Consider the following 13,706-nt stretch of genomic DNA (forward strand, 5'->3'; position numbering starts at 1 on the left):
CACCCATGTGGCGGATTGTTGGAAGTTTGTCATTTTGAGCACCAATTTGAGTGAGGCTCGGCTACGTGCTCGTGGCGGGTTATGCTTGGATTATGTTCTCCTCCGAGAGAGCTTTCCAATGCATGTTTATTCACTCAAAACGACTAAGGAATGGATGAGTTGTGATGATCCAAAGTTGCTTCCTTGGTAGTGGAAAATTGGAAAAGAGAGCTAGTATCCCACATAGAAAAGAATATGGGCCTTTAATGGGTTTATATAGTAGAACACTCTTGTAGTGTTTAACTTGTGTTAGTGTGTTATGCTCCACCACCTACGTGCGCGCAGGGGGTGCAAATTGTGGGATTTCGAGGCAAATCTCGTGGCTTCACAAGCCTCGGGCTTTTCCGCGTGTGCGACCTGCGGACACGAATGCAGCAAAATCTAGGCCCGAAGAATTACGGACTAGTTTTGCTGAATTTATTTTTCCGCTGGGCTTGGGCTCAATTAAATTGACAGAAATTAATTCCGATTTGATTTCGGATTAATTGCTTGGTTTAAATTAATTCCAATTTTATTTCGGATTTAATTTATAACCGTGTTAATTAATTAACGTGTTTTAATTAATTACAAAGCGTAGCGCACAAGCCTTGCATCGCCTATATATATTCATTATAGCTTAGGGTTTTAGAGATACGAAAACACAGCCTCTCGCATCCAAAACCCTAGCCGCGTCGGTGATAGTTCTCAGTCTTGTTCTTGTTCGTCGAAGGTGCTTACTGCATCGTTCAATCCGTTTTATCCTGGGAGGCGATCGTTCATCACACACGGTGAGGGCGAAATACGCTTTAAGGAGACAGTTACGCACTAGACTCGGAATTCCGTTCATATATCCTTCGTTCTGTTTTGTCTCCTTACGCCTACTGTTTTGTCACACACACACAAACGCACGTACTATATTGTTGGTTTTTTGCACAGTTTGTATAACAATAAATACTGGCATGCTCAGAACATTGGAGCTAATGGTGTTTCACAGTCTCTTGGGTGGGGTAAGATTTGGAGGTTGAATATCCCGCATAAACTAATGATCTTTCTATGGAGATTCTGTAGGAATACTGTACCTGTGAAGAACAGACTTTTGTACAAAGGAGTAGCAGTCCCAATTGAATGTCCGATGTGCGAGATGTCGAGCACATGTTGCATATCTTCTTCGATTGTGATTTCGCAAAAAATTGCTGGAATTCTGTTGGGATGGAACTATATATGGATGAGGTTGAATTTGCTCCAGACTAGTTGTTGGAGAGACTAAGTATCGAGCCTCACGAGAAGTTGATAACAATCGCCACGGTCTTATGGAGCATATGGTTCGCCAGGAACAAGAGAGTCTGGGAGAGTGTAGTTCTTTCTCCTACAATAGCAGTAGCATTAGGCTCAAAACATGTTACAGATTGGCGTCAAGTGTGGAGGAAGAAAAATTCTAACGGTAACAAATCAGTGCCTGATGCTCCTCAGGACAGAGTTAAGTGGAAGGCACCGGATACTGGGTGTCTAAAGATCAACGTGGATGCCTCAGTTCGGGAGAATGAAGATCACTATTCAGTTGGCATGGCGGTACGAGATCATGAAGGGAAGTTTGTAGCAGGTAAAGTAATGAAAATCGGAGGCAAAGTTTTTGTTTTTGAAGTAGAATCAGTAGGTGTGCTGGAGGCTTTGTCATGGTCAAAAGGATTCTCAAATAACCCTGTAATCATAGAGACAGACTCCATGCTCACTGTTAGTGATGTGAAGAGGGAGACCATGCATTACTTGGAGCTTGGATCTATATTCCAACAATGCAGAGGGTTTCTGGCCGAGCGGAGTGAGGTCACTTAGTTTTTGTTAAAAGCTAGCAAACAGTGTAGCCCATGAAATGGCTAAGCTACCCTGTGAGCTAATAGCTGTGAAATATTTATGTCTCCTCCTCAGATTTTGTTGGAGACGATTATGTATGATTCTTCAAGTATTCAATAATAAGTATTTTGTTTCAAAAAAAAAACTCTGATTTATAAAAATTCTAATAAACCCAATTTATAAACTACTCACTCTGACAAAAATAAACAAATAAAATTGCTCATTTAACATGTACTACAATTAAATCAAATAATCACATAATTGAAGAAGTCACAAAATTGTTTTTAAAAATCCAACAAATTGGAAGAAAATATAAAAAATTTATTCCTCCTCTTTTTTTTAGAAAATCATCAACAAAATAATAAATAATTCTGAAAAACCCGAGTCATTACATATAACAACTCATAAATCAATATGAAAATATCTAAATAAACTATATTTTATCCTGAGTGTATAGAAATTGAAATTTCTCAAATACGAACACATATAAGCAGCCGATTAAATAAACTAGGTAGCACATAATTCACAAAATTCATATAATGTCACATATCAATCTTTTAATTTAGGTTAGAAAAGACAACCAGAATTGATAACACAATAACCCACAATTTAAATATAAATTTTGAAAATTAATTAAACATGAATAAAATATTAAATCTTATTCTCTTCCTGGAAGAAAATCATTTTTATTATAATAAATAGATTTTAAAAATCCGGGTCATTACAATAAGCATAAGTACTACTACTAATTGCACCAATAAATCATGATCTTTTGGGAGCATGTGGTGGGCTTGTGAATTACCCAAGTTGCTGCAATTAGGCCGGTTTATTTCAGTTTATTTTCGGATTCGGAGTTCGGAACTTGACCCGATTTTCAGAAAAAGGCTCGGGATTTGACCCGGGTTGTTTCATATATGGTATTCAGAGCAAGCTCTCCAAAGCTTGATTTGTCAAGTTGCCGGAGGCGGGGACACGAAGGCTGGTGGTATTATCCCGCGATGGAGAGAGATCCGGAGGCGGGGAGACGAAGCCAGCCGGTATTATCCCACAATGGCTAGACAGGAACGATCTGGGCCTATGGGATATCCGTTTCGGCCTGACGAGGATGTCAGGAATTTAAGTGGGGGAGTTTGTAACACCCCAGTCCCACATCGAAGAGTGGAGATATTTGTTCAGTTTATAAGCATAAGTACTACTACCAATTGCACCAATAAATCATGATCTTTTGGGGGCCTGTGGTGGTCTTGTGAATTACCCAATTTGCTGCAATTGGACCACTTTATTTCGGCTTATTTTCGGATTCGGATTTCAGGACTTGACCCGATTTTCGAAAAAAAAAGACACGAGATTTGACCCGGGTTGTTTCAATGACATTATTCAAAAACTAATTTGTTAATACTCATAATATAAAATTTAAAATTATTAAAATATTAAATTCTAAATTTATTTTCAAAATTGCGCGGAGCGCGGTTTTATCACCTAGTTATAATATAAAACTAGACCATGACTTGATATCACTTATAAAAACTAAGGATATGTGTTTATAGAAAAGTAACAATTATATTGTGATCATTTAATTAACTTTAATTTTCAGAAATATAGGCTTATTTTTGAATAAAAGAACATAAAATTCAATATTTTTGAAATTAACCATTATCTTTTTGCTAAATATCGAATATAAGACATCTTTTTAACATTTATATCCAAAAAAAGGAAAATAGATTTTTTTGCCTCTCAACTTATTGTCTATTTGGGAACTTACCACTGAACTATAATTTTTTTTCCTTTTGTCACTATTGTTAGGTTCGGATTTTTTTTTGTCACTAACGTTAGGTTTGAATCTATTTATTCTCGAGTATTTCGGTTCCGATTTAATTAATGCTACAATTTAATTATTACTCAAAATAATAAAATAGTAGAATGATTAACTAAATAATTATTCTAATATTTTTCTAAATATTCTCGTGATTTATAAAATAATAACGATTAAATATTTATTCTGGCCAACCCACAATATTTGTTTATTCGTGAATCGTGAACAAATAAAAACTTTAACTCTACTAGTTTGTTTACGTAACAAATAGTTTAAATTTAATAGCACGTGTAATTTATTGGCGAGCACCAATATATATTCTAAACTCATGCTAACATACCAATATTTTTATTAAATGATAAATTCATAATTTATTTAAATATTAATTTTAACCGCATAAAATTTAATAATTAATTTATTCACGTACTTGAAAATTTGCGATTGTTACAAATAGAGTGTTAATAATCAAATCCGAACCTAACATCAGTGACAAAAAAATCCGAACCTAACATTTGTGACAAAAAAGGAAAAGATTATAGTTCAGTGGCAAGTTCTTAAATTCACAATAAGTTGAGTGACAAAAAACTCTACTCCCTCCATCCCAAATTAGATGACCCCGTTGACTTTGGGCACACAATTTAAGATTCATTGACCGCATAGATACGTGACTTATTTTTAAAATTTTATTTTTGCAAATAAAAATTAAAATATGAAATTTTCATTTATAAAAGAAAAAATAAAAAAATAAATTTCGGAAGTAGACGGTCAATGCACCTAAAGTTACGTGCCCAAAGTCAACGGGACATCTAATTCGGGATGGAGGTTATATTCCCTTATAATAATAACATATTAAAGGAAAATATAATTATCTGATATATCCCCTCTCCTATACTCTCCCCTCTGGTCGAGAGACTCTCACCCCATGTCAGCAGTGAAGTCTTGCTTGTCGAAGACGTATAAATGAATCCATAAGTTTCAAATTTTATTCATGACTCCTGAATTAAAATAAAATGAAATCACCGCAAATCCTTAGATTTGAATGACCTTAAAATCCTTGTTATGTTTCTCAAAAATATAAACAATTCTGATCTCTGCCAACTCAATACAAATATGTACGAACTGATAATCTGCAACTTGATCAAGAATGAAACCACTTCTTATTGTAATTTATCAATTCGAATCACCAGAAAATCCTGCACTAATTAATCAAACACTTGCACAACTCTGTTCATTACCAACTATAACCATGACATGTACGAATCAATAAATCGATACTAATTTAATCACCTAAAACAAAGAGATCTGAAATTGAAACCGAATGAAGATTATAAATATCGTAATGGTCAAACTTAAAAAGAAAACACTCTCTCCGTTCAAATTGTTTTGTCTTATTTGACTTTTTTCCGTTTAAATTAACTAAATTTTGACTGAAATTTATATATATTAAATAATTAAAAAAAGATAAAAAATATTACTAAAATCTACATTTATTTTATTTTAAGATGTATTTTTTGATTTTTCTAGATCATATAATAATAATTAATTATATTTTTCAAAAAAAAGAATAATTAATTATATATTATTTGTTAAAATCTAACAAATTCGATCCAAAAAAATCAAAAAGAAAAAAAAGAAAGTATATAAATTTGAAACTGAATCACCGGTGATTTGTATTATCATTAAATGAAAAGCGTGTCATGTTGAGGGTTGTCGTTTGAGTTTCCTATCAAACATTCATACGCATTCCTTTAGATACAACACATGATCATTCAAAGTTATGCAATAAGCAGCCTTGTGTTAGTTGAAAACCCTGATGGCACAACCCCAATATCTCCCCTCTTCAAGTAGCGAATCCGAGAGGCTTGTTCAAGAAATAAGTAGCGAATCCGAGAGGCTTGTTCAAGAAATAAGTAGCGATGACTCTGGTTCTGATTTTGAATCACAGCAAGTGACCAAAACCACTTGTGATAATGTTTCATCCGCACTCAAGAAACCCACTTTACCTTTGAAGCCCAATGCCAAGCCTCGAGCTATTAAGGCTGTGTTCACTAAAGAGGATGAGATTGCGTTGGTGGAAGGTATGATCGAGTTTAAGGAAACAAATCAGAGTAATCTGAGTTCGAATATGACTGCGTTTCGCAATTTTGTCAAGAATTCCTTGTCTTGTATTGTTAGTCGGACGCAGCTTGTGAGTAAGATTAGTAAGTTGAAGCACAAATTTTTGTGTAATGTGAGTAAAGTAGAGAATGGTGAGGATCCCATGAGTTGGAAACCTCATGATTATAAGCTGTTTGAGCTTTCAAGAGATATCTGGGGAAGTGAGGTTCTGGGTGGCATGGAAAAAGATAGCAAGGATGATCATGTGGCTAATAAGACGGAGGCAAAGCCGAAACTTTGGTGGTCATTGTATCCTTGTTTGTGTGCTTCACTTGAATCTGAAGCGAATAAGAACTTTAGAGAGACGATATTGGCGAAAGAATATGTGAACAAGGTGCTTAGAGTACTCGAGACGAAGAAGGCTGCTGAATTAGAAGAGGAATGGAATAGTTTTTTGGTAATGCAGCAGCAGGTGTATGCGAAGAGGATGAAATTGATTGCTAAACAGGCTGAAGCTATGATGAATTCCTCAAGTCAGTAGTGGAGCGAGGTAATTGAATTAGTTATGTATTCTTATGCATTTAAGTTCAAAGCTAGAATATTGGCTATTGTTTGTTCAATGCTGTTTTTTGTTTATGTGCCTCTTGTGTATGGTTTGTAATTGTGGTTTCGTAACTCTAGGAATTAACTATCTTGATAGATTCTTTAAGTTTCTTTTCAAGGCATTTGTTCATGACAAGTTAATAAAAGATTAAATGCTAGTAGTAACAACTTCTCCTGGGATTTGAGGGTTGTCCTTATTCATATGTGATGTGCTAGAAAAATATTTCTGTTTAAAATCTCAAGCTGAGATTAAATTAGTTATCGCAACCCTTAATGTTTAATATAGGCGAATTACAAACAATTTGAATGGTGGAAAGGGATTTTCTAAATTAATTCTAAAATTGTGAATGTGAGAAAATTTGTGATTAAGCTTTTGAAATCTGAACTACAGTTAATAATCAGTTGACACTCAATTACTGTGGTGAATCTGATCTTTCTTTTCACCACTAATGCTTTGATTTCCTTGGAAACATCAGATTTGGAGGTACCACTGAACTTTCTATTGACAATCAGTCACACACATTTACTTTTGTTTCATGGAGGTGTCAAAGAAAAGATGTCAGATACGTGTGGTGTAATTCTGATAACTCCTACTATTCTGAAATCCTTTTTGAATGCTTTAGATGTGGATACTTTGTCTATAAACAATGTGTCGATAAGCTCTTTGGGGGATGTTTTCCAAAATAATTTGCAGTTGTATCATAAGTTATTGTATTCCTTTTGTTTCTACACTTTCTGTTGAGAGTGCCTGGTTAGCCTTTTATATTCCCAAATAGGCTCACTTTACTTAAGTTTCAAATACTAGCCCATGATCTCAATTAACCTTTTTTTTGCAATTACAGTGAATAATTACATTAAATTTAATGCAGATCAATTTTTTAGGACTGTAACTACTGCTGGTACTTTAGACTTTTAGTTCTTTCAATAGCCGGCCAAACGACTACAGAATGAATGGTTTACTCTACCTCAATCACCATTTCGAAATCTATACAAAAGTTTTTTTTTTAAAAGAAAATAGATATTAGTGTTTCCTCTACACTGTTATTAGTTCTGAAAATGAAACTAGTTATGTTATATCCAATTTTTTTTGAACTTGATGTTCAACGTTATATATAGCTAATATTTAAACTTATCATGAGGTATAGAGCTAAAAAATTTATGCGTTAATAATGCAAATATTTTTTGGGGGTTTGTATTTTTTGGTAACACTACTTGGTATTTATGATAAAAGCAGGGGCATGCTCAGGGACGGATTGAGCATGGGAGCAGTGGGGGTACTTGCCCCCACTGACCTTCATATTAAATATGTATTTCTACTATGATTCTCATCATATAGTTCATTTGCCCTATGATTCTCATCATATAGTTCATTTGCCCTCATAGTTGAGGTGTTCTTCGTTACCCCGGGAAGTACAAGTTCAATTCCTTTTGGCATTTTTTATAGCAAATCTTTTGTCCCTCTTCCTTTCTTTTCCCCTTTGTTATATTTTGTCCCCATTACTCTAAAAGTCTAGCTCCGTCCCTGGGCATGCTTGGATCTTTTTCTGAAGTAGGTTCCTTAAAACCCAACTTATTTTTATAAACTAAAAGGCGAATGAGAAGATGATTTGTAAACTTGTGCAGACGCTTCATGTCAGAGATGGCATCTCTATGTTTCTGTAAGTTATAAAAACTTAAGTAATCTGTTTTGGTCACTTTAACTTCTCTTTGTTTTTGTCTCTTTTCATTCCTGTAATATTCAGGAACTCTGTATATTTGTGCTATAACCGGATTTGTCTCCATAGGGCATAACTTCTAAGTAAATGAAATGAACCAAGCTTTTCTCTTGGAATCCTTTGTAGATGGACACAAATGCAATCTTTAGTAATCTGGATAAGTATGTAAGGTTTGATTTGAGCTGTGCTAAGAGAAAAATGTATGACCGATGAACTTTAGATGGTGTAATTAATTTAGTTGAAGAAATTGTTTATGTTTTGATAGAACTAACATATGGAAAGCACTATATCAGATGCACTGTTTTCTAGATCAAGTTTTCACTTGTTGCTAACTAAAATGCAGCATATTCCAAAGTTATACTTTCGACAGCAACGTATGACTGTATGAGCACAGATTGGATCATGTATATCTCTGTAATCACTTTACCAGGGACTTGCATTGCAGGTATAGTCGCTGATTTTGGTTGAAAGTCCCGCTAACTCTACTAGGTGTGGCATGTAAACAAAGCTTTTGGAAGCTGCCATCTTTTGCTGAGAGAATTCCATGGAAAATCTTTTGAACTCTACATGATGTAATTCCTTTACATGCCAAGTGTAGCAACTATTTATGTCTAGGGGGTGATAAACTCTGTAAACTTTACTCTCATGTGCTACTACTATCTTCTGATATGTGTTATTCGGGTTGCGCTTTTCTTTTTGTTCAAATGCATTTGTTCCTCTAATTATATTTACATTGTGGGAATTTATCTTCGACAATGAAGTGCACTCAAAATGTTTATACTCTATCTCCCTCTCATTTTTTACAGTTTTTTTTACACTGCTCGACACGCATTCTAAGGCGCATAGTTGTATAAATTATTTTTAAAAAAAATTCTTTTTTGTATAAAAATATAAACAACAAACTTTTATTCAGAAGAAAAAAAGTTCAAAATAATTCAACAAACTACATTTTACGAGAGTATTTGAATGTGTATCGAGCTCCCGTTCCCCAAAGTAAACAAATGAGGAGGCGGAGGAATATTAATGTAACTGGCTAGTTGTTTAGACACAATCCTCTTTGTCTCCGAAGGATGGACATACCTCTAATTACAGTTTTGATCGAATGAGTGATCAAAACAAACTCTAGGCCGTGTTTAAAACTTGATATTTGGAAAAAGATTATCACCTTGATGAAATAAGAAGATAAATGATCAGAATTTGGATAAACCAACACAAATGAAAACAAAATTGAATTGAATATATCTTAAAAGTATTTGCAATAATAATTTAGAAAAAAAAAGTATTTGCAATAAACTCTTAAATTATTTTTTAAAGTAACTAACTGAATACATGATTCCTATTAATTCAATATATTGAAGTCTAAACAATTTTATAGTCTATTTTCAATAGTTAACCGCAAACCATTTCTGAGTTGGTGTATAAAACTACAAGTCGAACTCTATTACTTTTACATTGCTAAATAGTTTTAAATATTAAAAATACTCATAATAATATATTATCATATATTATTTTAAAAAAATCATAATGATGTTAAAAATAAAATTATAAATATCTAATTTTGAATATCTTTTTTTAACAAAACTTCATACATCTTTTCTTAACTCTAACGTGTTCTATTTCAATACAAATACTAACCATTACGTAATCCTGATACACGATAAATATCATTTTTCCGAAGATATACGAAATATGTAAAATCTGATTTAAAATAATTGAATAATAAATTATCACATATTAATAACAGAAAAATATTTATAAATAGATAATAAATTGTAAAAAGATATTTGTCATGTAACATATTAGAGTTAAAAAGAGTTATATGAAGGTTCTAATTAAAAAAAGATATTCAAAATTGTATATTTATAATTTTTTTAACATCATTATAATTTTTTTATGAAATATTATATAAAAATGTATTGTCATGAGTGTTTTTAGTATTTGAAACTGTTTAATGATGTAAGACTAATAAACCTCCACGTGTTGGGGACTTGTAGTTCTAACAGAAGAATATCAAACCAAAATTTTTGACGACTACAAATATACTCATGTTGCTTATTATAGTGTACTAGCTTATAACCCGTGCAATGCACGGGGCAGTTATTATATTTTTATTTTACTGTATATATTATAACTTTAAATAATTTTATTATAAAAGTAGAATTATGATAGAATAATGCGGTTAAATAAATTTTTTATTTAACAGATGATTAAATTCTTAGTAGTTAAGTCCGTCAAATGGCTGATTAAAATTAGGTCGAATATATATATTTAAATGAGAATGTTAAAATATGTTTTTATATGTTATAATTTAAGGAGACATATAAACCCAAATATGAACCAACCAATAAACTTTTAGTATTTTGTTATTAATAATTAACAATATAGTACAAAACATATTATAAGTTAAGAGACATATAAACCTAAATAACGACTTGGGTCGAATATCAACCGGCTCACCAAACTCGACTGATCAACCGACCAACTGGACTTTATATATTCAAGCTTTAATAATATAATAATATATAGTATAGTATATATTTATAATAATACTTTTAAACTAAAATCATTTGAGTATATAAAAATAATGTCAATGTATTTTTGTTGGAAAACATCACCGGTTAATTATTAATAATTTCATATATATAATATTATATTCTTATATGTGTGTGTGGTGTGTGTTGCTCGTGTTAATCATAGAAGATCGAATTTTTAGTTAAAAAATCTAAAAAAGATAATGTGTTTTAGTTAAAAAGGTAATTACTAATTACCATGTTTCTCGATGTTATTTTAGAAGATAGAGTTTTTTTTGTTTTAGTTAGAAAGGGTAATTGTGATGTTGTCCAATATGATTTTTGGAAGTTGAGTCTTTTTAGTTAGAAAATATAAAGAAGATAATATTTTTAGTTAAAAAGGATACTTGATTATCTAAATAGGCTCATAATTCGGCCCAAGTACCGGCCGACCAAACTTTTAATGTTTAGATTTTAATAATACTAGCTTATAGCCCGCGCAAGGCACGAGAGTTTTTTAATTATTTATAAACTTTTTAAATATATTTTAAATGGTGTGAAAAAATTTAATTTATAAATAATAAATTAACATTTTTTATAAAATAAAATTCAAAATTATGATTTGTTTGTAAGTTAAAACTGTTGTAAATACACCATCACAACCATTAATGACTTCAAATAAACTATTTTAATCAAGTCATTCCTTTTCCCGTATGTATCATGCCAAAGTATTAAATTCTTTCTATCAAATTTTAATATATTTTGAGTAGAATACGTTACGCCAACTCCTATCAGATTATATTTATAAATGTATTTTATATTAGAATTATTATAATGTGATTTAAATATTTTTCAGAAAACATGCAATAAGAAGGTAGAATCTATTTTAGATTAAGAAAAAGTTTTTGTATTCGTTCTTCACATAAATTCGGCTTATTATTTTTCAAATATCTTATAAAAAAAATTGTGAAGGTGCAATTTATATGATTCTACAAATAAAAATAGTAGGAAATATTTATATTGGATTAAAAAAATCATAAACACGTGAAAGACAAAATTTGTTTTGGATTCGGAAAAGGAATTATGAACATGCAAGTAGATATCCGTTGCCTTATAGAACAAAAGTTAATTTTGTTCTAATCCAACTATGCTTATTTGTTCGATATACGATCCAACTGATGATAAACTTTTCGACCATACGACCATTCGACCAAATTATCTCTCTTGCGCTTATTATATATAAGTATACAATAGTATAGATATATAGGCTGACATTCCAGAGAGTGACTCTTTATATGGAGTTACATAGTGCGCCACTATAAATTATCAATTTTATTATTAGAATACATATAAAACGTGATTCTAATATAAAATAATATAAAATAAATCTATTTTAAGTAATTTAACACTTAAAATTTGATTAAAAAATTATATTTTCGAAACTGATTCTACAACAGAATAATTCTGGATGATTATTATTCTGTTACAGAATCATGTTGAGATATTGCATAATTTTAGATGATCTTTGGAATTAAAAAATTGTATAATTTCGTTTTCGGTTTAATAATCAAGATTTGCAATTATATTTCATAAAAAATATAATAGAATATATATTATGTATATATTTATAATGGTGTGCTACGTAACTCCATATAAGAGGGTATGCTATGGAGTGCTACCCATATATATATATATATACTATAGATTACATATTTATATTTATGTTGAGTTTTATATCATTTATATTTTTCAAACTCAATCTAGGCAGAATCCAAGGTATATTTACTTTTTAAATAAACCTACGTACATTTTTCGACTCAAATTACTTCCAAACAAGATTTACAAATGAGAAAATCACCAAGTTAGTAATCCACTCTCGTGAATAATCAGACAAGTACCACTATCTCAGAGTATTTGATTAATTCCATATAGCCATCAACAATTAGATCAAACATGAAACATTCTTGATTATCTTTTGCTGTGTTGATCTCATCCATTAGAATCTTGGCATCTGTTTCTATTCTTGATAACACATTTATTCTCATATTTTCAAATTTATGTAACCCTATGTTTTTCATATTAACCCAATCAGTAATTAGAATTTTTTTTTTTTTTATAAAAGAGCTCATTCAATAATAAAAAGCCATACGGAATCTACATAACCAGTCGCGTCGAACAAACAAAATACAGAAACAATCACTGATTAATCCATTCTTCTCGGAGATAAAATCACGTGATTTGTTGAAGATGATATATACACATGCTTCGCCACTTTCGCTTCCACCATAAACAGTTTGAGCTATCGACTGAGAATGCAATCGCCTAGTAACTTTTAATACCTAATCAAGCACCATACTCACACAAATGGTGAGAAAATAACAAAACTCACACAAACGGTGAGACAACAAGAAAACAAAACCAAACGTGACAAACTAGCAACCATAGATTTGCAATTGCGAAAATAAAATACTAACTAAACCAAGGCAATCTTTAGATCTAGGGAACAACCCACAAAAACAAGATAACTCAGACCACTTTCGAGAATTAAATCACTGAGAAGAATGAGAAATCTGAAACTCCGTGGAATTAAGATCTAGAAATAGAATGCCAAATCGGAAAAGACTTTAAATCCTTAGATCCGAAAAAACAAACTAATGTTAAACTTAAGAAAGAAAGGTTAATCTTACCCAACAAAGAAGATTTTAGAGGGATCAACAAGTTTTTTTGAAAAAATAAAACAAAAAATAAAAACTTTTGGGGCTTTCCACCGGTGGAGATCTGGTGGAAGCCCCTACGCAGCTAAGAAAGAGAAGGAAGAGCTGCTACGAAAATAGGGTTTGGGGAGAGAGGCTGCGGCGAGAAGATGTTTTTAGTAATTAGATTTTTAAAGAGTTAATTACAGTTTGTAACCCATAGGATTGCTCCAAACGCACTTAAGATCCTGAACTATCAAACGTGACATAATGCACCCTGAACTTTACATTCCTGTGCAAGTTGTAACACATAGTCACTATTCCGTCCAAATATGCCGTTAACTTTAACTGTTTGAGAGGTAACAGTGTGTGTATTAGTTTCTAACAGCTATTTTACCTCTTGTGACCC

General features: G+C 31.8%; 1 protein-coding gene across 2 annotated transcripts; it reads left to right on the top strand.

Annotated features, from left to right (window-relative positions):
• Positions 1–5,266: 5,266 nt before the first annotated feature.
• On the top strand, positions 5,267–8,844 carry LOC108192218 (STOREKEEPER protein). Of its 2 annotated transcripts, none has more exons than XM_064092393.1 (2): positions 5,267–6,326; positions 8,525–8,844. In XM_064092393.1, exon 1 carries the CDS (start codon positions 5,493–5,495, stop codon positions 6,315–6,317), a length of 825 nt encoding a protein of 274 aa, XP_063948463.1. In that variant the 5' UTR covers positions 5,267–5,492; the 3' UTR covers positions 6,318–6,326; positions 8,525–8,844. The 2 variants fall into 2 exon arrangements, with proteins under 2 accessions (XP_063948463.1, XP_017227785.1); XM_017372296.2 differs by having other exon boundaries at positions 5,272–6,326; positions 8,540–8,844.
• Positions 8,845–13,706: the final 4,862 nt, after the last annotated feature.

The sequence above is a fragment of the Daucus carota genome, chromosome 4 (genome assembly GCF_001625215.2).
Source record: "Daucus carota subsp. sativus chromosome 4, DH1 v3.0, whole genome shotgun sequence".
NCBI classification, from domain to species: Eukaryota; Viridiplantae; Streptophyta; class Magnoliopsida; order Apiales; family Apiaceae; genus Daucus; species Daucus carota.